Raw genomic sequence first — 26,851 nt, forward strand, 5'->3', positions numbered from 1 at the left:
CATTAACTCAGCAAATTCAAATCTCTCATCCTTTACATGTTATTATTGTATATATATATATATGTTTTTTTTTAAGAAAAACCATTTACTTGGCCAGATTTTACTTATCCAATTTTCTTATAAAATATTAAAGCCTTTTCTAAGGTCGACTCGAGTTCCTTCCACGAATTTCCCTTTAATCTTAAAAATAGGTCATAGTAATCAAACACAAAAGTCATAAAGATTTAAAAACAAGTTCTCCTCCCCCCCCCCAGCCCCGGTTTCTGTCCCTTCCAAATGTCCCCACATCCATAACAACAGTTTTTAGCCTGGGTTCCTCACATCAAAGAATCAGATATAATGAAATGGTTAGAATTCTAATTTTGAATGTTTGTTTCAACTTTAAATACCAGCTCATCTTCTGCACTGAGATACCTGAAGAAGAGGGGGCATGTGCACAGAGATTTCAAGTCTGAGGAGAACTTGACACTCATATCTGTTCATGAGGGGTTCAAAAAAGCTGTGAAGCATATTGCAATGCATTAACTGCCTTGAATGTCAACAAATCACCAAATATAAACCCAGTGTGTACATTGACTGTGCTGAACAAACTGATGCTTAAAAAGGGTGTCTGGCATCTTCTTTCTTGGAAAACTCTTGAAGACAGCCCAAATTACACAAGACAATAATTCAAAGTTCAAAAACCACTACTTAAGGGCCGTCGTCATCATATCCGTTTTCAATGAAGCAAAAGAAAGCGCAGCTTTCCGAGTGCCAATGATACGTGAGCAGGTGGAGAGGCTGAAATACACTTGCAATAGCGCTTTCCTCCCAATAATAGCTCATTCAAAAATAGCTCATTCTACAATTGTGTGTAGTTAATCCGGTTCACCATCCGCTCCACTCCTTTTATTTTTAAACAAAGAGGTTTCCTCTAAGTCAGGCATGTCCAGAGTCTGTTTCAGGGGCCTAATCCGGCCCGCCGGTCAGTTTAATCCGGCCCCTGTGGCAGTTTATTTCCTGAGGTAAAATCCTAAAAAAACCTCAACAACTTTGGTTGGCCCGCCACTTCATCAAATCTGGCCCTCTTTGAGAAAAGTCTGGACCCCAGCGCCCTGAGGGATTTAAGGTGGGCAGAGGAAGGGGGGTCCCACAAGCGCCAGCGAACCCGGAGAGGAAGGCCGCTCCAGGCGGCGACACCGGATGCTCTTCCCCCGCCTCCTCCTCCTCCTCCTCCACGTCCTTCCGGCAGTCCACTTCCGGGAACCTCTTCTCGCGATAACAGCGTGAAACTTCGCCTGCTGAGCGCCTCACAAGGGAGGAATCCCCGCCTGCCGACCTGCTCCTTGTCTCTCCTCCCCGCGCCGCCCAGCTGCCCGCTTCCGCCGCCTCCTCCCGGCCAGCCTGTCACGCCGTTTCCCGCCCGCATTACTCCTAGCCCACCCGAGTGAAAGGGCGCATGCGCCGCCGGGCTCCGCACAGCGGAGGAATCCCGTTGACCTCCGACGCTGCAGGCGTCATAAAAGAACTCCGTGCGGGTGATGCGGCCGGGGCAGCCGCTTGCCTGAAGGGGCGGGAGTCGGGGCGCGCACGCGCGCGGGGGGCGGGAGAAGGCCGAGGCCGCCGCCGCCGCCGCCTTCGCAGGGGAGCGGGCGAACAGCGCGGCCAGAGGAGCGACGAGGCCGGCAGGGCTGCGAGGAAGGAGGCCAGAGCGGCCGGCCTTCGACGCGGCCCCCTCGCGCGCCCCCGCCTGGCCCGCTTCCGCCGAACCGCCCTCCGCGCTCCCTCCGCGGCCGGAAAGTAGTCCCCCTCCTTCCTCCCTCCCTCCCTCCCTCCTCCCTCCTCGCGCGCCGCCCTCAACAGGCTCCGCCGCCGCCGCCGCCGCCGCGATGGCGCTGAAGAGAATCCACAAGGTAAGGCGCCAGCGCGGCCGGGAGGCGGCCCGGAAGACTCCTCTCCTCCCCGGGCCCGGCTCCCTCCCGCCCTCGGCAGGGCGGCCGGGAGGGGCTCCGCTGCCTCCGCTCTGCTGGGCCTGCCCGGGCCGCCCGGCCGGCCTCCCGCGCTCTCGGGGCAGCCTCTGGCCGCCTTCGGGCCGCGGCATCCAGGCCGGCCGGCCGGCGGGGGGCGCCTGCGGGGAGGGGGCGCTCCGTTCCCAGCCTCTCGAAGGAGCCTTTCTTTGTTCGGAGGCGCCCCGATCCTTTTCCCCGAGCTTCTGCCGTCCTCGCGGCCTCCGCGGAGGCTTTCCCTGCCTTCCTCACCCGATGCAGTTTTGATGCTACTCTTGCAAAACAACCCCCAGCCTGGGGGCCATCCCTGGGAGAGGCGCCTCGAAGCAGGATCCTGGCCCCGGCTCGAAGGCCCTTGAACCCCGCTCAGGCTAGGATGTGCTAAAATCAGCCGCATGTGGCTACAGGTGTGTGCCCCCCCCCTCCCTGGGCTGCAGGTGCTCCCTTTTGCTCCGCAGAAATCCTGTACCAAAGTAGGTAAGGGAGGTGGGGGCCAAAGCCTCATTTCTTTCCTTTCCAAATCCGTGGAGTGAGTTACTCCGTTGAGTTTTACGTGGACGGAGAGAAGACGTCTGCCTGCAGTGAGCTGAGCCGGTGGCGGCGTCGCACACTGGCTTGGGCCGCCTTCATACCGAGGGCCATGCTGCTCACTCCTCCTGCTCCAGCTACACCTCTATCCTCAGTCACTCCTTCTAGTGCCTATGTCTCAGGTGCTACAGAATTCTTTGCTTCACCTTCAGAAACGTGGCTTAAAGGTTCATTTTGTTTCTGGAAGGAACATTCAAGCTGCAGTTCAGGCTGCATTGAACTGGGTTGGATTTACTGCCAAGTAAACATGAGTAGGACTTAGGTTACTTTTTGGACCCTTATTTTTCAGCTGGTTAACATTAGCTAGTATTCTGTTTGGGAGTAAAACCAGTCAAAGACAAAGGTGAGGAAGTCAATATGAAAATCTCCCTCTTGTGCACATAGCTTTTAAGAAGACCTGAAACCTTTGTGGATAAATTCCTTTTCTCCAGGCCTACTGAAGTCACCAGTCCTAAAAACATGGACATTATGTAAGGGCTCTTGTGTTTCAGTTGTTATTGGGGCTAAGGCATAGTTTTTACATTTCATATTATTTGGTTGGTATCAGGGGATGTGAATAATATGGGAAACCTGATGGTATTGCCTGACAATATTTATCATGAGGTCAAACATTGCCGGCTGGTGGTACCTAATATCACATGTGTATGCACATATAAGGGAAGGGTTAGCTTCCAGCTAGTTCCTGCAGCAGGAGTATAGGTGGTGGCTTCATTTGCCTCCACTTAAAATCCTCCCATAGGAGATTCCTGGTGCTTTTTGGTTGCTATGGTTGACAGGTAATAGTCCCAGGTGATTTAGCAGTAGCATAAATTATGCTGTCTTTTATAGTAACATACGTGACTATGGTATAGACTTTGTAACAGTATGCCTTTTGCATCAAACAGAAACTTTTAAGATTTATGAAAATGGAATTTGTCTGTTGTGTATTATCATGTTTTATATACAGTACAGTATATACTCTAAATGTTTTGAGTTGTTCAGTTACAGAATTCAAAAATGTTAGCAGTATATATGAGTATTCAGCTTCTTGTTAAGGTGCCATATGCAGTGTTAGAAACACAAGATCTATAAGCCAGGCGCTAAATGGATCCTTAAATCAAGGTTACAGTCGCCAAAATGGAATTTCTAGTTGCCATTTTGGGGCAAGACTGCTTTAAATGATGCACTGACTGATTGATTCTCCGTTAAAGATCTGGCTAGTTCAGATGACAACCTTGAGGTTTGAGAACTTGAAAGAAGAAAAGTCACTTGATCCAGGGACGGTCCACATATATATTCTCCTGTTCCAACTTCTTTTTCTTAATGGAGAGTGCACCTGCTCAGGCTGCAACAGAAAAAGCATTTGGGTTCCAGAAATTCATTTCGATTGTACAGATAAAATATAACTGATAGAATTCAACAGGGTGGGGTATTAGTGTGTGAAAACAGTCCAGATCCAATGATCCCCAGATGGTGGAGATGTCAGGGGCCATCCTGGCTCCCAGGCATCTTGGTCACAAGTGATCAAATGTGTGGTTACCCCCCTCCCCAATCATTCATGATGTCCAGATCCCCAGCTTTCATTTTTTATAAAGCTTCTAGTATTTGTAGAACCTAAGATATGAGACAAAATGTTCAGGCATTATTCTTCTCATTTTCTTGTGAGAAACTAGCTTGCAGATTCTGCTTTCAGTGTCTGTCTTGGCCATTGCCTCCCTGAAAAATTCCTGCAGGTGCCTATGCTTCTTTTTCTCTTTTATGAACTTTACTAATTCACTGTATTGGTAGAGGTGAAGAATCTCTTGCATATAAATAGATTAAAGTAAAGTAGACGAGCTGCAATATTGATCCTTTGGAAGTTTGCTGAATTCGGCTGGGATGCAGGACATCGTTTTTAATGTGCATTTAGGTTTTGTATAGTACTTGGGGTTGGGTCATCATCTGGTGAATCAGTCTGACATTGGCTGCTGACTGATTCTTGACTAAGAAATTAAAAATGAGGCTGTAAGGATGTATATTAACTGTATTGTGAAAATTGCAAGGGTGGGATCTAAATTTAATAATTAAAATTAATGAAAATTAATATCCTCATGCACCAAAGGCACCTTGCTCACCACCTTTACAGTAACTGTGGACATGCACACTCATTTAGGAATCTGCACCTCTGTTTTGCAACTCTCTTTTGCCATCTCCCATCCCAGTTAAGCCCACATGGTTTGGTTTCTCCTGTTGGCCATGTGCTTCTAACTTCAGTCATCTCTGAACTGTGAGAGAGGTCAGGAGGAGACATGAATCATGCACATCAGTAGTCACTGTAGGGCCATGCCACTTAGTATTTGGCAGCCAACTAAGATTTGCCATTGTGTTTGACATGAAGCAGCAGCCAATAATGACAGAGTGTCTGTTGATACATACATTTCTGAATATGGACAACAACCGTTTTAGGCATGTCCAACTGACACGCAACCGTGCATGTGTGCATTGCACCCACTCCAGAAGTGGCTGGAAAAGGGGGTAGGGTGGAGCAGGCTCACAACTTATTATCATTCAGTTTTAGTCACACATTCAAATTGTGACTGCAAAAAACTCACTAGATAAAGCTCAAAACTTGCAGATACATTTTCAGCATAAGAAAGTACACAAGCTTAACTGCTGACTTTCAATGTGTATGTGTGTGTGTTTTGATGTGCATTGTTTTTAAAAACCTATTACTAAGGCTAAGAAAAGCCTAGATACCTATGAAGTTAACTGACTGCAGAGCTGGCCTGTTTATGAGGCAGACTGAAGCGGTTGCTTTATACAGCGGAATCCAGGGGGTGCCTCTGCAGGCACTCCCCCCTCTGTCACCACCAGCAGAGAAGCAAAGAGAAGTAGCTGCCGCGGCTTCTGGATTCCAGCAAGATCTCACCAGAACCCTGCAAAATGGCATGCAGGCCTCCAAAGTTCTTAACATGACCTTCCCGAGACTTTGCTTCCCTGCTTTGCTTGCCAGGGTCTTGGTATGGTCATGCAAGGCCACTGTGCTATCTCACAGGAACATCACAAGATCTTTCAGGAAACTGCAGCTGTGCAACCCTGGAAGGTGAAGCTTTGGTGGGGGCAGCAAGAAGGGCACATGTGCAGGGTGGCACCTTCCTATTTTGCCTCAGATGGCAAAACGGGCTGGGTCAGCCCCAATTGGATGTTTTTGGGCCAGTTGTGTGTGCTCAGCCTAACCTAATCTATGTTGTAGGGCTGTTTTGAAAGTAAAATGGCTGGACAGAAAGAACCATGAGTATGTAATGCATCTATTACATATACATGTAATAAAGTAAAAGCCATACATGAAATCCTCAGTTATTCTAGTCTTTCTCTTCACTCATTTTGCAAATCTCTCATATGTTTGCTTTCAAATTCCCTTCAAATATCATGATGGTGCAAAAATGCATGTGCATTCCATCAGATATATACAGGTTCCAGCAAATTCAGTTGCCAAAGCCTCTGAAGACTGGTGGAGCAGCTTTCCTCCCAGGTTTGAAGAACTTTGAAGTGGGTGTAGGCTGTTGCTGAGATTGTTTGGCAGCTGTGTCGACAAAACTTCTGCAGAGCTTTGACCACATGAGGCTACTGGAAACTACTTCCTATCTCTTTGGATGGTGGAACTGGCAAGTGTTGTCACCACTGCCTGCAACATGGAGTGCCTTTAGACTCTGACACCCAGCAGTACAATCTTCCCAGCAAGAAAAGGGATGGTCACAGCTCTATTGTTTGGCTTTGCCAGCAAGAACTTCGAAAACTTTGGCTCTTAGAGATGTAGAAAACGAGTCTGAAAGTCACTGTCCCCTTTAAAATACACCCAAGCAGGGCTGCTCCACCCTTTCCACTGCTTACATGCATTTAAAAGGTTAAATAGGTGATTATACATGCACGTGCCCTATCATCATCATCATCATCATCATTATATTTATTTATACCCTACCTTTTCCTCAGTCCGGACTCAAGGCAGCTTATAGATAAAATCAGGGACCACTAAAAACATAGCAGTTTACAGGCAGCAACCACTTTTCATGCATCCAGTTGACATGTTGATCACACACATGCTTGTTACTGCTGACCTGGAAGTAGTCCGGAAATGGGATGGGCTTATGTTCCACTGATACACATGGAATGCATGTTCCACTGATACACAGGGGGGTCAGGAACAGAACCAAATGGTTGCCGCCTGTATCTGCCACTTGTCAGATTCATAAATATTTTATATCTGTATTGGGAGTCAGATTCAAAGCATTGCCTAAGAAGCAGTTTTCAGACATCACCTTCCATATGAACTTTCAAAGCCTCCATGAACTGGGCCAAATTTCTCCTGCCCATCTTTTCCCATACTGAATAGGAAAATATTATGTACAGGCAACCCCGATTTACATGTAAGTCTGATCTTTATGCCCTGCTAAGCCCCCTTTTCTGGCCACTTCTGGGTTGCAGCAATGCATGTGTGCCATGATCGCACGTGCATTGAACTAGCGTAAAATGGTTGTTGCCTGTAGTATATTCATAGAATCAAAGAATTGTAGAGTTGAAAGGGACCCTGGGGGTCATCTAGTTCAACCCCCTGCAATGCAGGAATCTCAACTAAAGCATCCATGACTGATGGCCATCCAACCTCTGCTTATAAACCTCCCAGGAAGTAGAGTCCACAACCTCCTGAGGGTCTTACTGTCAGAAAGTTCTTACTGTTCTTACTGTCAGAAAGTTTTTCCTGATGTTTAGTCAGAATCTCATTTCTTGTAACTAGAAGCCATTGATTTGAGTCCTTACCCTTCAAAGCAGGAGAAAACAAGCTTGTTCCCTTTGCCATGTGACAGCCCTTAAGATATTTCAATATGGTTATCGTATCTCCTTTCAATCTTGTGTTTTCCAGGCTAAACATACCCAGCTCCTTCAAGTGCTCCTCCAGACCCTTTATCATCTTGATTGCCCTCCTCTGCACACATTCCAGCCTGACAACGTCCTTCTTAAATTGTGGTGCCCAGAATTGGACACAGACAGAATAGAGGGGTTCTATTACTTCCCTTGATCTGGACACTATACTTCTGTTAATGCAGCCTAGAATAACATTAGCTTTTTTGCGGCTGCATCACACTGTTGACTCATGTTAAGCTTGTGGTCTACCAACACCCCAGATCCTTTTCGTATGTACTGCTAGTAAGCCAGGTTTCTGCTATCTTATATTTGTGCATCTGGTTATTCCTGCCTAAGAGCAGAACCTTACATTTGTCCCTGTTGACATTCATTTTGTGAGCTTGGGTCCATTTCTCCAATCTGTTAAGATAATTTTGAATTCTGATTCTGTCTTCTGCAGCATTAGCCATCCCTCCCAGTTTGGTGTCACCTGCAAATTTGATGAGCGTCCTCACAATTGCTTCATCCAAGTCGTTTATGAAGACATTGAATGACAACAGGATCAGGACAGAATCCCACTACAGTGGTACCTCGGGTTAAGTACTTAATTCTTTCCGGAGGTCCGTTCTTAACCTGAAACTGTTCTTAACCTGAAGCATTACTTTAGCTAATGGGGCCTCCAGCTGCCGACACACGATTTCTGTTCTCATCCTGAAGCAAAGTTCTTAACCCAAGGTACTATTTCTGGGTTAGCGGAGTCTGTAACCTGAAGCGTCTGTAACCCGAGGTACCACTGTATTAGACTAGTGGAGTGTGAAGTTCAGTTGCTGGAGTTGCCGACCAACTTGCCTGCCCAGGAGATAGTTTAAAAAGAAGCTTCAACATAGTTTCTGAATCTTGAAGTTCCCTATGTGTGTTTATGCCTTGCCTTGATAACAAATGGTAAACAACCTTTTTCCTACTGAGATTTGCAAGTGATACCAAATTCAGACAGGATACTATGGTACAAATCTGACAAGGAATTCCTTTGCTTTTAGCATACAGGTTCCTTTCTGGAGTGGGAGGACCATATTACCAAAGTGCAATAATTTTTCTTGGCAATTGAAGAGGACATTGATACGAATTCCTGCTGGTTGACAAAGTTCATCTAAAGCAAGCTTCCTCAAACTCGGCCCTCCAGATGTTTTGAGACTACAATTCCCATCATCCCTGACCACTGGTCCTGCTAGCTAGGGATAATGGGAGTTGTAGGCCAAAAACATCTGGAGGGCCGAGATTGAGAAAGCCTGATCTAGAGTAGTCATGTACTAACCTTAGCTTTAACAATTAATGCTGCTCTAATTTTTATGTAAACTCTTACCTAGAGTATATGGTGATACTTCTGTTTGTGCTTTAAATGATACTAGTTTTGTCATTAATTTGCAATAAATGCTTCTCTGAGGGCCAGTTTGGTGTAGTGGTTAAGAGCGGTAGACTCGTAAGTCTCCGCTCCTCCATCTGCTGGGTGACTTCTTTGAAGTCTCTCAGCCCCACTCACCTCACAGAGGAAGGAAGGGAAAGGAGAATGTTAGCCGCTTAGGGTAGTGATAAAGCGGGATATCAAATCCAGACTTCTTCTTCTCAGGAATGAGCAGTACAGAAGATAGTTTGTAAGCTAGCTGTCCATCTGAATTATTTCCTTGTCATTACTGCTAATTGACAAGACAAGCCTTGGAAAAAGTTGTCTCAAACTGTAAGAGAGAAAAGTTTAAATAACAAGGAATGTTTCTCATAAGAGACCACCAAATGATGCTCAGCCTGTTTGCATAAGTGTAGGTGTCAGAAATCCATTGCCTAAGGCGGTGCCTGTGTCTTCCCACTGCTGAAAAGGACACCCAGCAGCATGCTCCCTATTCAGATTTTCTTATTAGAACCTAGTGGATCAGCTGGTAAAGTAACCAGTGGCAAAGACCACAGACTCAAGCTTTAACTGAAATTAATCAATTGGTTTATTGTTAGTCAAAGTTGCATTTAAAGAAAAATACTTCACCTATAAAAGAATATTGGAAAAATGCATTGCAGTGTTGATGAAAGCAACTTAACTTGTCCTCCTCCTCCTTTGTTTCCCTGCACCCCTACTCAGGTTTGGGAGGAGGAGGAGAGAAAGAAAATTATGTTGGTCTTGAGGAAGTTGTTCTGCATGCACAGTTGGCTAAAACTCTTAGATGCAAAGACAATTGTATTAGTTAACAGGCTTTTTGCTCCCTGTGAGAGTAATACAAAAGGTTTGCTCATTCAGTGCAATTGTGTATTTAATGGGCTTCTGTCTTGAGGATTGTCCATTCAGAGTTCTAGTGTGAGTACTTGTACAGCTCTGTGGGTTGATAAAGACTGATCAGATATTGTGCTAATCCATAATCTGGGCTATACAAATGAGTTTAGAGGATGCTCCCTGATCCTCCATTACAACTCCATTGTTTTATTGGTTAGTTTACATGGTTTTATTATTTTACTGGTTTGTTTATTGATAATTTATTTATTGTTCATTGTGATTGGTGTAAAATTAAACTACTGTACTTTGCAGCCTCCATTGCATCCTTACTATGCCGTCTGGCAGAGCTTTTCCGGGTAGTGTGGAGCCTTGCAGAACCAACAGTAGCTCACTGTGACTTTTTTGCTAAGCATTTTGAGGATAAAATCACTTGTATCCATCGGGACCTTGACTCTACTGTTATAGTGGTTAAACATTGAGAGATGTCCAGAGCACTGTCTAATCCTGTTTTGTTAAATGAATTTCAGGTGTTTCAGCTTGAGGATTTTGACAAGGTGCATGGATCAGTGTGAGTGACTACCTGCGCTCTGGACCCTTGCCTCTCCTGGCTGATAAAATCCAGCAGGGAGGAGACAACTGCATGGGCTAGAGAGGTGGTCAGTGCCTCTTTACGAGAGGGGGTGGTTCCTGCTTGATTGAAGGAGGCAGTGATAAGAGTGCTTCATAAGAAGCCATTCCTAGATCCTGAGAACCTCAGTAATTACCAGCCATTTGCCAACCTTTCCTTTCTTGGGCTAGGTACTTGAGCAGGTGGTCACTGACCAGATCCAGATGCTCTTGGAGAGTCTGGTTTTCTAGATCCATTTCAATTGTGGTTTCAGTTTAGCCTGGCCTTGGCACAGAAACTACCTTGGTTCCCTTATATGATAATCTGTGTTTTGATACCACTGACCACTGTATCCTCCTGGAGGCTATCTAAGTTGAGGGTGGGTGGCACTCTCTGTAGTGGTTCCTGTCCTACTTGGATGGTCCTTTTCAGTTGTTGATGTTTGGGGACTGTTTTTCAGCATCATGAAGCCTTCAATATGGTGTCCCTCAGGGCTCAATTATATACCCCATGTTGTTGTTTAATATCTATATGAAGCCTCTGAGTGGACCCATCCAGAATTTTGGCATGCATTGGCAGTGGTACAGTGGTACCTCTGGTTAAGAACTTAATTCGTTCTGGAGATCTGTTCTTAACCTGAAACTGTTCTTAACCTGAGGTACCACTTTAGCTAATGGGGTCTCCTGCTGCCGCCACACCACCGCTGTGCAATTTCTGTTCTCATCCTGAAGCAAAGTTATTAACCCGAGGTACTACTTCTGGGTTAGTGGAATCTGTAAGTTGAAGCATTTGTAACCTGAAGCATTTTTAACCTGAGGTACCACTGTATGCGGAAGACACAAAGCTCTGTTTTCACCTTTACATCTGCAGGTGTGGCAGTGGATGTGTTGGACCAGTGTCTTGGCTTGGTAATGAGCTGGATGAGAGCCAATAAACTGAAGCTCAGTCAGTATAAGACAGAGACAATGATAGTGAGTGGTTCCCTGGATCAGTATTTCCCAACCGGGGGTCATATTCGCCCCCCCCCCGGGATATTCCAAGAGGACCACAGGTGAAAAATGTGTAAATGGGCCACAGCACAAGACTAGGGGGCCACAGAGGAAGTAAGAAGTGAAGAGAAGAGATAATTTTTAAAAATTTAAAAAATCCTGATTGGCTGGCTAACTGCTTGGCCAATCACAAGTGGGTAAGGGGGTGCTCCTTTTTCCCATGTGTGTTTCCTTGGAGTGTTTCCTTGTTTCTGGCAGGAGAGGGTGATTGCTGAGGCTCCCATTTTGTCCAGTAGAGCCCGCAATCCAAACCCCCAGGTCAGGTAAGTGGGGTGGTGGGGTAGCAGTGGATAGGGCTGCTGGGCAAGGCACAGGATTCAATCCACCCCAGCACCTAGCAGATCAGGCCCTTTGGATGTTCCCTGGGGGTTGTCTGGTGTTGCTGACTTGCATCTAGTAAGTAGCTGAGTGTCTGCTCAGAAGAAAGCTGCACTAGCTTCAGTTCTGGACTCTCCTTCCTTGGCAAAGGTGGGATGGCCATCTGTGATGGATGCTTTAGCTGAGTTTCATTGCAGGGGGTTTCACTAGAAAGAACCCTTGGGGTCTCTTCCAGCTCCATGATTTTATGTTTTTTCTGCTTCAATATTTCATTATGTTCCTATCATTTTATGTAATTATATATTGTATAAATTATAAAAATTATAAAGAAGCATGTTCTGTATACAAATAAAACATTTAAATAGCTACCATTCTACCAGTAGGATGGGGGGTATGGGTGTAGCCAGGACTTTTGTTAGGGGGGGACAGGCTTTTGTTAGGAGGGGGGGCAGAACCTCAGATTTGTATTGATTATTACCGTATTTTTCTGTGTATAAGACAAGCTTTTTTGACCCAAAAATGAGGTTCAAAATTGAGGCTTGTCTTATAGCCGCTTCCCTGGAGATGGCACAACTGCTGGAGACCTGCAGCAGCCCGTCGGGGCAGAGCGCATGGCCGCTCTAGCTGGAGCATAGCCGCAGAGGGGCTGCACCGGCTTCCCACAGCCGGCCGACGGATCCAAGCGAAGGGAGGTGGCTGATCAGGCCCAGAGAGAGAGCGCAAAGCAGCCAGCCAGCGCCTTCCCAGACACTCTCCTCCTCAAAGGGACAGTGTCCCACCTGTCCTGGGCAGGGCAAAGGAGCCTGCTTACAGCTGCTGTACCGTTCAGGCTTGTGCCTTCCTTCCAAACTTTTGCCTCTGCAGGGAGCACTTGCAAATCACCGAGGGTCTCTGTCGGTGGACGCAGAGAACCAGTCAATGAATCTCTCCCCAACACAACCTTTTGATTCCCCATGTCGTAGAAACCACCTATCATATCCGCGCCCGATCTCCGCCAGCGTGATTCATGGCGGCGATCAGGCAGCTGCAGCGCGAGCGGATGTGTGATATGTTCTGTCGGGTGAGTGATTTTCAGGATTGCCCCCCACCCCCCAAAAAAAAGTGATCAGCCAGTGCCAAAAATCGCTTACCTGGCGGGCCTGAGTTTTTAAGTGGCAAATGGCCGCTTGTATGGGGGGGAGGGAATGCTGAAAATTGCTCACTTGAGCCGAAGATTGTCAGGGGCGGGAGCGGTTGTGTGCTGCGTTCTGGTGGGTGAGTGATTTTCGGCATTCCCCTCCCCCAATAATCCTCCCCAAAAGCTTAATCCCCCTATTTTCTAAATTTTGAGGCCTCCAAAATAGGGGGCGTCTTATGGAAAAATATGGCACTTATTGGTGGCATCTGTCCCCCGCCCCCCTTGGCTACACCCATGGGAGACTACAGGAAGGAAACAAGGTTGGGAGCTCCTGACACCACTGGACTCTTCAGAACCCGAATCTTTTTAAATCTCAAAAAATAAAAGTAAAATCTTTGAGAGAAGAATCCAGGTGGATACTTCCTTTGTTTTCTTTGGGCTTCCTATTTAGATGCTTGAGGTAGGAACACTTCTTTGTGAGATTGTTTGCCTTTCTAATTAAAAGCTAAAGGTCGCATTTAAAAGAACCGTTAAACAAATGCTCAGTGTGCTTTAGAAGTTGAATCTTTACAGGTTTACTCAGAAGTACCGTTGAATGCTTGGCTGCTTGCTTCCAGTTAAGTATGCGTAGGAATCGGTATGTGATGGGGCAGTTGATATGGCAGTGTTTCATAGTTAGAATACAAAAGAACTCTTCTATCCACCTGCCTTTTACCCTCTAACTTATTGTTGAAATAACTTGTTATAGTATTATTAGGTGGAATTTACATGCATTGTTCGTTTGTTAAGTGCTAAATCTTCTCAGGTTTTGGATTTTCTCTCTAGGTGACATTTCCTTAGTGGCATATGATTGTGATTGGCTCAGATCATTTGTTATGGAAATGGTTAAGCAATCCATAATTGTGAGGGTCTTAAATGAAGGAGCTTAATGCCTAAAATCTGATTTTCATTATCTCTTCTGTGTTCTCGTAATAAAATTTCTTGGAAGAATAAAATTGAAGAATTAAACAAACGTACATAAAACCCAAATTCAGCATCAGTGTTGATGAATTTGTATGGTATTGTCGTGGAACTAGACTTCATAGCTGCTTACTAGAAGCTCCTGCTTAGTTACCAGGCCCAGCCATAATTTGTAGACCCTTGACATATAGGGTGTAGATCTAGGTTCAATGTAGCTTTTATAATCAGACTGCAAATCTACTACTTCCTTAAATTTTAAATATGCCCACAAAACTCCATAGAAGAGTAATATATTCCCCAGAAATCTTTAATGGTTTAGTTGAAGCAGAGGCGCTGAGTTCCGCACAGCATTGGGGTGGCTCATCACATGTGCATGGCATCACACATGCAACACGCTTGTTGGGAGGAGGTTGCGAGGCCCAGGGAGGGCTTCTGCCACCATGGGTAAACCCAATGTGGCCCTCCACTGCCATGGGGAGACGAAAGGGGGCCCTCTGCAGCCACAGGGAGGGATGCTATCAGACATTATGACATATTGAAATATCATTATGTTTAGCTGGTGATATATTGCGATATTGAAAACCAGATATCACCCAGCCCTACGTACATGTATAAATGCATCTTCCTGGAGTAAAATACAGTGGTGCCCCGCAAGACGAATGCCTCGCAAGACAGAAAACCCACTAGACGAAAGGGTTTTCCGTTTTGGAGGTGCTTCGCAAAACTAATTTCCTATGGGCTTCCTTCGCAAGACGAAAATGTCTTGCGAGTTCCTGCGGGTTTTTTTCCCTTCCCCCCCCCCTTTTTCTAAGCCGCTAAGCCGCTTATCAGCTGATCCGCTAAGCCGCTAATCCGCTAAGCTGCTAATGGGCTTGCTTCGCAAGACGAAAAAACCTCAAGGCGAAGAGACTCGCGGAACGGATTCTTTCCGTCTTGCGAGGCACCACTGTATAACAGAATAAACAAGACTTCAAACCAAGTGGTTTCAGCTTGTCTGAACCAGCATTGACTGGCTTTGCTTTGTATGGACAAGCTGTGGCTTGTTGTACAGGGTTCAGTGGTGAGTTGAGACTCAGCCTTACCTCAGCTCTTGTGTTGATCAGTTTGTATTGTTGTGCTCCAGTTTAGTGTTAGAAACAGAGATATGAAGGTTGGGAGCTAGGTGGCACCTTAAACCTAGGTTATGGGTGCAACAACGGAATGTCTAGGCATGCTTTTTTAATAACAAGAATACAAAGCTGAAAATGAATGAACCGCAGCTAAAATATTACGTTCAATTTTCACATGGTCTAAGTCCTTCCCCTGCCCCCCCAATGTTCTTAAAAGGGTCTCTTCTCCAGTCTTCAGAAAGTAGCTGGAAGTGGGGAGGCAGAAAAGGGTCCTTCTTTCCTTCCACTCTGCAATTTTAATCTGAAATCTTAGGCGCTCGGAAACTGCTTGTGCTAATGAAATTCCCTGTTGCAAAATGAGCCTAGAACAATGGGAGTTTCAAACACTTCTCCAGTTATTTTATTGTCATATTGATGAGAATACACAAGTTAACTATTTTACTAACTTTTTGGTGAATCTGACATGTACAATTATATTTCCACTTACGACTGAAAAGGAAAAAAAGGGCATGTAAAATGTGATATATTGCTGTAATCTTTTTAGTAAAATTGGTCACTAGCATCATCATTTCTTGACCCATCTAGTTGGGATATACTTACGGCAGGGTGAGCACTAGTTCTAACAAGGACTGAACCAAGGCCTGCAACTGGCCAAACTTGCATATCGGCAAATATTATATTTTTAGGGCGGTTCACAAAAATGAAACGTCATGTGCAACAGTGTTTTCAGGCTTGTTTAATGTGTAAGTTTATTTTTTTCAGAATTTTGTTTGATACAGATTTTGTTGTAATAATCATGAAATGAAGTACTAACAAGAATTCTTTCAAAGCATTAATTCTGTCTTGCAACAGCAAGTTGCCACTCTGCTTTGGAACACTTATTAAAAGGAAAGCCTGACTAGCTATTCAGATACTGTTTAATTGAATAACTTTTTGAATAAATGCCTGAAGTAACTGATATTATTCTTTGAAGTCTTGTTTATTCTGTTATACTTTACTCCAAGAAGACTCATTTATCCTAAATAGAACCCAATAAGCCCAACATGTATGCACAAAATATGTTTTTTAATGTGATCCCATTGAGATACTGGGATGAAATTTCGCTGGAAGCTCTTAGAAATATGAAATAATTAATACAATTTGGGGTGAATTTTTAAATCATTTTTTAATTGCTTAAAAAAATAAATTATGTAACTTAACTTGAAAATTTAAAATAAGTACATCATGTACCATATCATATTAAAGCCCATGAAGTTCTGAAGAGATTGGTTTTTTTTTAAAGTTTTGAAATTCTGGGCTGAGGTTTTAAGGTTGTCAATTTTTTGAAATTTCAAACCCTCATAACTCAGAAACAGGATGAGATAAGAATTTTTTTTTAGATTTAAGCTTAGTTCTGATCATTCAACAAGTGTACAAAATTTTAAGAAAATTGGACGACATGAGGTAAAAGATTCATTAAAAATTGGAGCAATTTATATGGAATGACCCAAAGGTTTTCCACAATGTATGTTACGAGTATTGATAATATCAGAGTAAATTAAATATCTTTTTCATTATCACAAATGTAAATGATATTTGGAAATGTATTTGGAAGGAAAATCACATGAATTATGTGTGTGACTCTTAATGATCTAAAGAAAAGTAAGTGAAATAGCCATCCATTATGTTGGAAGTATACATTGCACATTGGTACACTTAACTTCCTTTATGATGCAGTTAGCAAATGAGTCTTGGAGAAAATGTGGGATAGGGAATCCAACTAATATTCTTCTATTTTTCTTGCCTGAAGCTAGAATTCAGCATAAGGTGTTAATTCCATACAGTGGCCGTGGCACCCTGGGGTGCCTTGAATGATGGCCAGGGGTGCCATGAGCAGCAGTGACCTCTGTCCCTCCTCCCCCCCCCTTTCCTCTGATGTCCTCTCGCGTTTCTGCTGGCTCTGCAGGCAAGGGGTGACCTAACTGGGCCCTGAGCCCCACTGGGGTGCCGCAGAAAGAATGTAGTTGGTCAAGGGAGCCGTGGACCCAAAAAGGTTGAAAACCTCTGCCATACATGATTGTGTGAAACATATATTTAATGCTGGAAACAAAATAAAACTAAATTAGAAGCAAATGGTCTAGCAAGTTATAGAACTATGCCTCCTTAATGTTAACAATGTTCATTTGAATCACTGAAAGAAAGTTGCTGTGCTTCACCAAAATCAGGTTGCTTCATATATTAGCATTTTGTTTTATAACAGAACTTAAATATAGGTATTAATGTTGATATTTTCTCAGTTTTTCTGTAAGTTTTTAATTAGCATTTAATAATAATAAAAAAGCTATAGTAGAGTGCTGTTTGCTACGACTGTTGTGTGGAAATAAAATTACTGTATTTTGAGTCAATTGTGTGTTTGTTTTTAGGAATTGAATGATCTGGCACGTGATCCTCCAGCACAGTGTTCAGCAGGGCCTGTGGGAGATGATAGTAAGTACCTATAATTGAGAAAAAGCCTTCAAAAGAGCACTTCCTCAAGCAGGCAGAGAGGAAAACTGACCTGCATATGTACAATTGAGGTTATGTTTTTAAAATCTTTAAACAGGCATAGGCAATTTAGAATGAGAATTACATAATCTTGATCTTCTTTTAGGATATACAATTAAACAGTGACTAAATTGGTTAAACAAATTTCACACTGGAGACTACCTGCCCAAACTTCTCCAAAGGCAACATGCCCTTTATTTCAACTTAAAATAAATTGGTGATGGTCTCACTCTTTTTAAAAGTAGCTTTTGTTTACTTGACCATATGATAGAATCTTTAATGTTTTTCTTGAACAAATTATTGTTGTTAATTTCTTTATAACTTTTTGTTGAATTATTTATGCATTCAATAAACTAAGCTTTTAAATTTACTTGTAAGGCTGTCTCTCCAGTAAATTACTTAATGGAAAATAAATATGTGTTAAATGAAGCATTTAGTGACTAATTTGAACAAACTTTGATAGGTCTATTACAAGAAGTAAGTTGTGTGTTGTGGTAAAGAGGCAACTCTTGCACCTTTCTAAGTAGTTATCTGTATTAAAATACTCAATACAAAAAATGCCTTTCTTCCAAATAGATTGGTGTGAAACATGAAGGGGTGAATAGAACACACATCTACTTCCACTGAACAATTAACTTCATTTGAGGCCTTGACTGTTGTTGCAGGAGTCATTCTGTACATGGCATGTTTTGTTGGGTTTCCTGCATGTTGCCCATGCCCTGATTATGTCACGACATTTGACGAAGTTGAGCGTGTAAGCCAGACAGTAAGCTTGAAATACTGACTCCCTAGTCGAGCTAAGAGTGAAATATTGGTGACAGGGATCTACTTTTGCTGCACCATATTCAAGGCATTCTATTTGCACTGATCGCTGCAAATAAGGTCATATCTCGTTTTCCTTCCTCTTCCAGTGTTCCATTGGCAAGCGACAATAATGGGACCAGTAAGTATCTTTCAAACCTGAAATAGCATTTATAAACTTAACTTTAAACTTTCTTCTAATAGTTTTTCTTTTCTTTTCAGAATGACAGTCCTTATCAGGGTGGGGTGTTCTTCTTGACGATTCACTTCCCAACAGATTATCCCTTCAAACCACCTAAGGTGGGTTTCTTGTTTACATCCTAACAGTGCTGGTGTAGTATCTGTTTTAGTAAATAAAAGCTATATGAAAGAATGTCCTTATCTTACAGGTTGCATTTACAACAAGAATTTACCATCCAAATATCAACAGTAATGGCAGTATTTGTCTTGATATTCTACGGTCACAGTGGTCTCCCGCATTAACTATTTCAAAAGGTAAGCATCGTGGCTCTGAGCCTAAATGAATGGTAAGTGATTTCTAATGTTAATGTAAAAGGTATTGCATATTTCCCAAGGTGATGCATCTCTTTAAATGGCACACACCCTTACTGCCCAGTTTCTTGATTATACCTAATTAAGTATTTAAGGCTATGTATGGTGCATTTTACAGTTTTACCATTCCTCTGCCCAGCTAGGTTACTGAATTTGAGCTGGCTAGTCTGCCAATATTTAACAGTTAGGAGGACCCTTTTTCAAGCATGTACTATGGTTGAGAGGGCAAAGTAGCATCTTGGCATGTGTGCAACATTCGCCAGAAGATGCCTGTATCACAGATGAAGGAGATACTTGCTGCTTTCTAAGCATAACAAAGGTCAGTGTGGAGTACTGAAGGGATACATAAAATAAGGGACAAAACAGCGTCTGGAAACTAGCAGTCAAGCAAAAGATATGACAACCAGAGGTGGCGGTTTCTGGAAAATTTTGAATCTGAAAATTTTCTGATGCCCCAGGTAGATTGGGATCTGATTCGGCTTGTTTGATTTGTATTTAGTAAGCACAACACACACACACGTGTGTGAAAATAGGTATTGTGTGGTGGTCATTAGCCTAAATGGTTCTAAAAGAGGTTATTATGTGAATCCATAGTGTAGCTTCCTTAATAGCTAGTTACCAAAACGTATCTCCATTTTGGTTTGTGTGTGTGCTTGTTTGTTTGTTTGTAATTAAGTGGTATATAAATTGTTGAAATGAAATAAACAAATAAACAATCATCTATAAGCAGCATACAGAAACTCAATATGGTTTTTGTGGTTTAGCACTGTTGCACATAAGCTGAGGTAGAACAGATAATTGTTATGTGAGCCTCCTTGGGGAGAATATTCTACAACTTGAGGGCTATTATTGAAAACATGAAACTAGCTGCATAGTCAGAATATGCTTTTAGGTACATTGAGTAATGCACTGAGTAATGAGAGGGACATTGAGCATGCCCAGGCAGCTTTCCCCTTTTACCATGGCTGCTACATGCATCTGATACCTGGAGCCTATGCCCCCCCCACCCCTTTTGCTTGATGAGCCTGTGCACAAAAACTCCCAATTATCTTGTGGATACACTGCTGCCGTAAATAGCCCACCAAATTGCCGCAGCCAGTCGTCAGCAGGCCTTGCCGCAGCAACCAATCACACGCCAATCATCGCTGCCAATCTCCTGCTGCCTGGTCTTACCATATATTCCACTGAGTGTGTTTTCAGCCTTTGTAGGCATGTGCTAGGCTTGGAACACTTCAGCTGAGTGGTGAGATACAAGTATGTCTTTAAATCTGCCATTGAAATCATTTTAAATTAGATGGAGTTAAATTTGAAATTCAATTCAGATTTCATCCAAACTAGTTTCCCCCCTCCCCAAAGGCTATCTGCTCTGCTAGCCTCCCCTTAGAGCATGGTGCTGATAACACCAAGGTTGTAGGTTCGATCCCAGAAGGGACAGCTGCATATTCCTGCATTGCAGGAGATTGGACTAGACCAGGCTTCCTCCACCTCAGCCCTCCAGTTGTTTTGAGATTACAATTCCCAGCATCCCTGACCACTGGTGCTGCTAGCTAGGGATCATGGGAGTTGTAGGCCAAAAACATCTGGAGGGCCAAGGTTGAGGAAGCCTGGACTAGATGATCCTATAACGTAAAGGTAAAAGGTACCCCTGCCCGTACGGGCCAGTCGTGACCGACTCTGGGGTTGCGCGCCCATCTCGCTTAAGAGGCTGGGGCCAGCGCTGTCCAGAGACACTTCCGGGTCACATGGCCAGCGTGACGAAGCTGCTCTGGTGAGCCAGCACCAGCGCAGCACACGGAAACACCGTTTACCTTCCCGCTATAAAGCGGTACCTATTTATCTACTTGCACTTAGGGGTGCTTTCAAACTGCTAGGTGAGCAGTAGCTGGGACCGAAAGACGGGAGCTCACCCCACCGCGGGGATTCGAAACACCGACCATGCGATCGGCAAGTCCTAGGCACTGAGGTTTTACCCACAGCGCCACCTGCGTCACATTGCAGATGATCCTATGGGTCCCTCCTAATTCTGATCTATGATTCTGTTTGATAATCTGGTTCCCACTTCATGTAAGCAGCCCCTGACCTCATTTTGACCCAGTTTTGTCAGTCTCATTTTACATGTAAACTAATTGAATAAGTGACACATGATGTGTTCTGTTCAGCGCCTAACACTTTGTGTTAAGTATCTAGATCTTTGGAAGATGCTAGTTAAAAAGTATTTGGAAGGGGGTGAGGCAACAGCCGGTATGTTGCATAGTGGTGGCAAGGAAGATAGCCCTGTCAGTCACAATTTTAAGTCCCTTTGTGATTAATTATTTCATTTTAACTAGTGGTACATGTGTGCTGTCACTCCATCCCCAGTAACTGTTCTGTACAGGCAGAGTGTTGTTTTAAGAGGGATCTGCCAAACCACACACACCGGCCACACACAAAGTTTAAAAGGTCAAAGGTTGTTTAATTAGCTAAAGGCTTGGAAGAAGAAGAATCTTTTTGCTTGGGACCTAAAGATAAGCAGTGTGGGTGTCTAGGGAGAGTCTTCCCCAAATGGGGGGCCTCTGCAGAAAAGGCCTGTTCTTGTGTTGCCATCTTCTAGACCTCCTGTGGAGGAGACACATGAAGAAGGGTCTCAGATGATGATCACAGGGTATGGGTTGGTTCGTATGGGGAGAGGTGGCTCTTGAAGTACTGCTGTCCTGAGCTGTTTATGGCTTTATAGGTCAACGCCAGCACTTTGAATTGGGCCAAGAAACTAATGGTCAGCCCGTGTGGTCAAGCCAGGATCGGTGTAATATGTTCAAAGCATCCTGCCCCTGTGCGCAGCCTGGCTGCTGAATTCCTGCACAAGCTGAAGTTTCCAAACGGTCTTCAGAGGCAGCCCCACAGTGCAGTAATCTGACCTAGAGGTTGCTGAAGCATAGATGACGGAAGTGTGGCTTTCCCTGTCGAGATAGCTCGGCCACCAGCCAAAGCTGATGGAAAGCACAAAGCACCTCCGAGGCCACCTGAGTCTGAAGCGGCAGCCAAGGATCTAGAAGTTTCCCCAAGCTGTGTACCTGCTCCTTCAGATGGCATGTAGCCCCATCAAGAGCAGGCAACCTCCCACCCATCTGGTCTACAGAACCCCAACCACTAAGAGTGTCTCATTCTGCATTCCACTTCTTGAGGAGTGATTTTTCCACTGCCTCTTTCAAGCAGGCAGGGAGGCATTAATCACACCCCTGGTCCAGCCAGCCTTCCTTCCTCTCCCTGCTAAGAGGAGCAAGGGTCCAAACTGTGAGCAGTCACCCTGACTGATCCAAGCACTTTTTCCACATTCTTGAGCTGAAACTTGCCAAGCTAGTGATGTGAGATGGGGAAACTATCCATAGAAGAAGCTTTCCACTTCCCAAAAAATATTGTTCCATTAAAAAAAAAAGAACCAACACCAACCCAACTGAGCAAAGCTGTTTTTAACCCCCCCTTGCCCCTTGTTGTTTTTTTAAACAAACGCTCTGTTCAAATCAAATATTTCTGATTGCTGGGGGGGCGGGAGGGACTTCAAATTATGATCAGTTCAGGGCAGCCTTCTCTACCTGGTAGTTTTGAACTGTGCCCCAGGCAGCAAAGCTAGAGCTGATGGGAACAGCTGGAAATGCTTGTGGCAGTTAATACAATTATCCAATATTACAGCAAATTGTTGTGTTTGAAGCCTTTTTGGTTTCGTTGCCACATAAGATGTTGAGTGTTATTCCTTGGCTATAGTTTTTCCCATTGCAGTAAGTAGCTTTCAATGTATATGAATTCTGTACAAGTGAGTGCTGTTCCATGATGGACCTTGTTTTATCAGCCATAAATAGTACCAGAAGTGTCAAGTAAGTGTCAACCTCATAGAGGAAGTATCAATGTATTTGAAAGAGAATCCCAGGAAATCTGGGATTTTTAGCTTTATACACAAACTATGGAACATCTAAACCAGCAGGGACCATCATGTTTCTAGTTTTTGTTATTCTTTATGTATTTTTAGTATAAAGGAGTCTTTGTTTTCCTTAAAAATAAAAAAAGTCCTTTAGGATTGCAGGTGAGGTAGGAAGGAGCATACATCCCCAGTGCCTTAAATTGGACTCTTGTGCCAATTCTGTTCTCATGCTTCCCAAGCTCCAGTATTTAAACTCCAACTGGCAATGTGGCTGCTGTTTCCCTCCATTAGTCAGGAAAGGCATAGTTTCTAATTCTGCAACCAGCCCCAATGTGTAGAGTAGGGAAGATGTGTCAGATGGGAAGGTGCTTGAACCACATCCGTGTTTTTAAGCCATGTGGAAGGAGAGCAGTTTCAACCTCAGTGCTAGATTATAAAATTACAGAAAGAGGGATGGAGGCTAAATGAAGAATAGAATGAACTTGCTTCTTATCTGTATTCAGCTGTACTTAAAAATTCTAATGTAGTGTGTTCTTCCCTCCAGTACTTTTGTCCATCTGTTCTCTGTTGTGTGATCCCAATCCAGATGATCCCTTAGTGCCTGAGATTGCACGGATCTACAAAACAGATAGAGAAAAGTGAGTATGGAAGGTTTTTTTAAATCTGAAAACCTGAGAATGGACAAACAGTTTGAAGACTTTGTTAACTAACTCTTTGACTAACTCTGTGCCATTGGCACTATTCTTTCTTTTTACAGGGTGTCATCTGCTTCTGTCAGCTGCCTTGTATTTTTATTTCCAGCTTTAAAGTATTTGATCTCAGTCAGTAATTAGGGTTATTTTTTCAATTGGGCTGGTTAATCCAATAAAATTTCAGTTAGTGTCCTCTGCACCTTTATACATGACTGTTTCGCAGTTGCCTCTCTTCGTCCTTACAGTTTCTGCTTTTAGGCTACAGAGGGAGAAACAACTTAAACTTCTGCCACACGACAGCCTGATTCTGGTGGTGGTAGGTGAAAAAGAAATACATGAGTGGCTTCATGAGTAGCTGCAGGGATAATAATGGACAGATATTGCTAATTGTAGTGAAAAATTCTTGAGGTTCAATTGATTCGTTTTAATTATATATTTTTCCAGTCAATTACTACTATGAATAGTTCAGCTTGAGGCAATTCTATTACAACATTGAACTAAAACTTCCTTTAACAGTGTAAAAAGCATTTAGTGAAGCTTGAGCACAATGAAAGTGCACACTCTGAAATGCAGCATCTTTCAACACCCGACATCAAGATAATTGTAAAAGTGACAAGTCAGGACTAAAAACAAGAACCTGGAATTGGTTCTTAACATTTGAGCATCTAAAAGTGCAAACTTGAATAACAGGTGATTGCTGCGTAAAATGTTTCTTAAATTCTTCCAGTTATAGTTGCTGATATTAAACTGAAAATCTACTGATTTGTTCAGATGGCAAGAGCAAGTGGAAACAAACATTCAAAATTTAGAAGATATTGCAAGACTGTTGCCCATGCTGTTGTTTTAATGGTTTTCAGGCACCATTAATGAACTGCAAGGCTTTCTGAAGTTTTTCTTGAATATTTTGTACTGCTTAAGAACTCACACATTTCAAATGCCTTTTAAACTCTGTGTGGTATGTGTATGTGGTTACTGTTTTTGTTTGTTACTATGTATGGTATGTCTTTTTACATTGTAAACTGTCCTTTGATCCTCAGATAAAGGGCAGTATGGAATTATTATTATTATTAGTAGTATTAGTATTAGTATTATTAACTGTACTCTGATTGCAATGTTATGGAGACTTTTAAAGTTACTTTGCCTAGTGCTTTAGCTTGATTGGGTGCTAGAAATAACTTATGGTTAATATGATATTAGCAAAGGGCTTCTACTGGTTGGTGCAGTTTGCACTTCAGTAATCATCCTCTTTTTATACATACAGGTACAACAGAATAGCTCGAGAATGGACTCAGAAGTATGCGATGTAATTAAAGAAATTATTGGATAACCTCTACAAATAAAGATAGGGGAACTCTGAAAGAGAAAGTCCTTTTGATTTCCATTTGACTGCTTTCTATGAGCCCACGCCTCATCTTCCCCTGTGCACATGTTTACCTGATACAGCAGTGCTGCGTGTTGTACATACTTGGAACAATGAAATACTGTATTCCATACCAACATTGACTCCTAGCAAAGAAATGTGTGTGAAAAGCCAGTTCTTCAAAGTCTAGTTGTGAGCATAAAAGCATTCCTAAAATATTTAAATTGGGCATAAACCAAAGGTAGGGGGAGGGGGCAGAGAGTAAAAGGCTTTCAGTGATTGAAAAGGAGAATTTTGTTTAAGTGGAATCCTTTTAAACTCATAACAGTTATGAAAAACGTATGTGAAGAACTTGAAGCTGTTTCTGTATTTTTATTCTGAAGGACCTACTTAGGTAAATGTATGACCAACAAGATCAAACTGTACCCACATCCTGTGTTTAAAGGTCTAAGTTTAACTGGTCAGCATTTAAATGCATTGGAGCTATTAGTGCATCAAGTGACGTTGATTTTGTTTCAGCTCCTCCCCCTCCCCCCTTCCCTTCATAATTTTGGTTTGTATGTGTTTTCTCAGTTAACATAGCTAATAGCTCTTATTTTCTTAAGTTTTTAACTGCTTAGGTCTTTCTGGATGTAAGGGTAAAAATTCATTTGACAGACTTGTGTATATTTAAAGACCCAAATGCTCCTTTGGAGCTTGTACGTTCAAGAATGATTAATCTGTGTAATAAACTGATTACTACAGTCATTACATATAACTGTGTGAATAGGCTTAATTTTTTATGGGCTAAGATTTAAAGTCTATAGTTCTTGTTTTTTAGGAAGTTGCATTTGAGAATAATCAGTCTTTAAGCTTCATCATAGAATAAGCAAGTCAGTGAGACAAACTTCAAGTAGGGTGTGAAAACACCAATGTCCATGATAAACTGGAATCTGGAAATCTGAATGCCTGTATGTCCGAGCTTGACTGTTAAGCCAGATAAGCAACTTGCTGATTGAACATTTCAGAAAGTTCTGTTTAACATGGGACTAAACCTGTGCCTGTGTGCTGTGACGAAGGGATTCCTTGTGTAATTTTTAAGAATGGGTGTAAAAGGGCAAGGTGGGATTTTTTTTACAGAGACATCAGCACAGACTAACACAAAATATAGCTTTTAAAGACTGTTGCACTAAATCACTTGGAAATGTTCACTGTACATGAAATATCTTTGGATGGCATTCATTTGAAAAATAGTAAAAATGTAGTTTAAAGTTTACTTGTTAAATGAGTCTCTCTCTCTCTCTCTCTCCCCGCCCCCCCCCAACCTTAAATGTGAATAAGTATAATCTGCAGTGGAGAGGTGCTGGGCTCTATCTCATTCAGCCACAGGGCTCTTCCTTGTCTATTTTCAAATACCCTTGCACAGTTAAGGAATAAATGTCCACTACTTGTTATATATTTTTTCCATAGGTGCTCTCTTAATGTTCCTTGTTTGTGGAGCTGACATTCTGTTGGAGGTTCCTACCTGTTCTTTTGGGGGGGGGGGGGAAGGTCTGTCGTTAAATTTTCAGTTTCCAAGAACAAGTCAGGCAGTCCACAACTTTGTGATAATATTACAATTTTTATATCTTGCCTTTCAGACCCACCAGGGATTCTTTATACTTGTATAGCAAATATTTAAAGTTTACATTTAAAATGCTTGGAGTTTCATAAAATTATCTCAGTCCTCTCAGCAACCCAGCTAGAGAATCCAGCATTATATTAAATTGCTGTTGAAGAAAGATGCTTGATGAGGGACACCCAATGAGCTGATGGTTGGACTAGCTCTGGACTTGCAACTAATTCTCTTCAGTCATGATACAACTAATGGCCTACTGAATCCTTCTGTGTACAGGTTTCTGGTCATAATGAATAGCTGTAGATTTGGATAGTAGTATAACCTCGTCTATGAATAAGACAGAACAGTGCCTAAACATTTCTCCACATGACTACTTATGTGCTATATGGGCAGAACTAATTTGTTTTTGTTTTTCTGGCCTATTGGAGATTAGGTTGTGTGTTTATTCAGCCTACATTATTCTGGTTGAATTTTTATCCAAGCTGCTCTTCAGCTTCAGTGAGAACAGGAAACAACTTACAAATACTTAGCTTGAAAAGTAGAATGAATGGAAGGCTGAATGTGGTAAAAAGAAAAAGTGCTATGGTTGAGAG

General features: G+C 43.0%; 2 protein-coding genes across 4 annotated transcripts in view; one reads left to right on the plus strand and one right to left on the minus strand.

Moving 5' to 3' along the window:
* STING1 (stimulator of interferon response cGAMP interactor 1) overlaps nt 1–26,851 on the minus strand; it is a 157,802-nt gene that overhangs the window by 20,221 nt on the left and 110,730 nt on the right. The gene's annotated exons all lie outside the window — the stretch shown is intronic.
* On the plus strand, nt 1,616–25,916 carry UBE2D2 (ubiquitin conjugating enzyme E2 D2). 3 transcript variants are annotated; one of them, XM_079983700.1, is made up of 7 exons: nt 1,616–1,892; nt 17,244–17,307; nt 18,276–18,307; nt 18,388–18,465; nt 18,555–18,660; nt 23,196–23,247; nt 24,563–25,916. In XM_079983700.1, the coding sequence occupies exons 1-7, from the start codon at nt 1,869–1,871 to the stop codon at nt 24,606–24,608; spliced, it is 402 nt and encodes a 133-aa protein (XP_079839826.1). In that variant the 5' UTR covers nt 1,616–1,868; the 3' UTR covers nt 24,609–25,916. The 3 variants fall into 3 exon arrangements, with proteins under 3 accessions (XP_079839826.1, XP_079839827.1, XP_079839825.1); XM_079983701.1 differs by having other exon boundaries at nt 1,625–1,892; nt 23,154–23,247; XM_079983699.1 differs by lacking the exon at nt 1,616–1,892 and adding an exon at nt 2,366–2,392 and having other exon boundaries at nt 23,154–23,247.

This window comes from Podarcis cretensis, assembly GCF_951804945.1.
Source record: "Podarcis cretensis genome assembly, chromosome: 7".
Classification (NCBI taxonomy): Eukaryota; Metazoa; Chordata; class Lepidosauria; order Squamata; family Lacertidae; genus Podarcis; species Podarcis cretensis.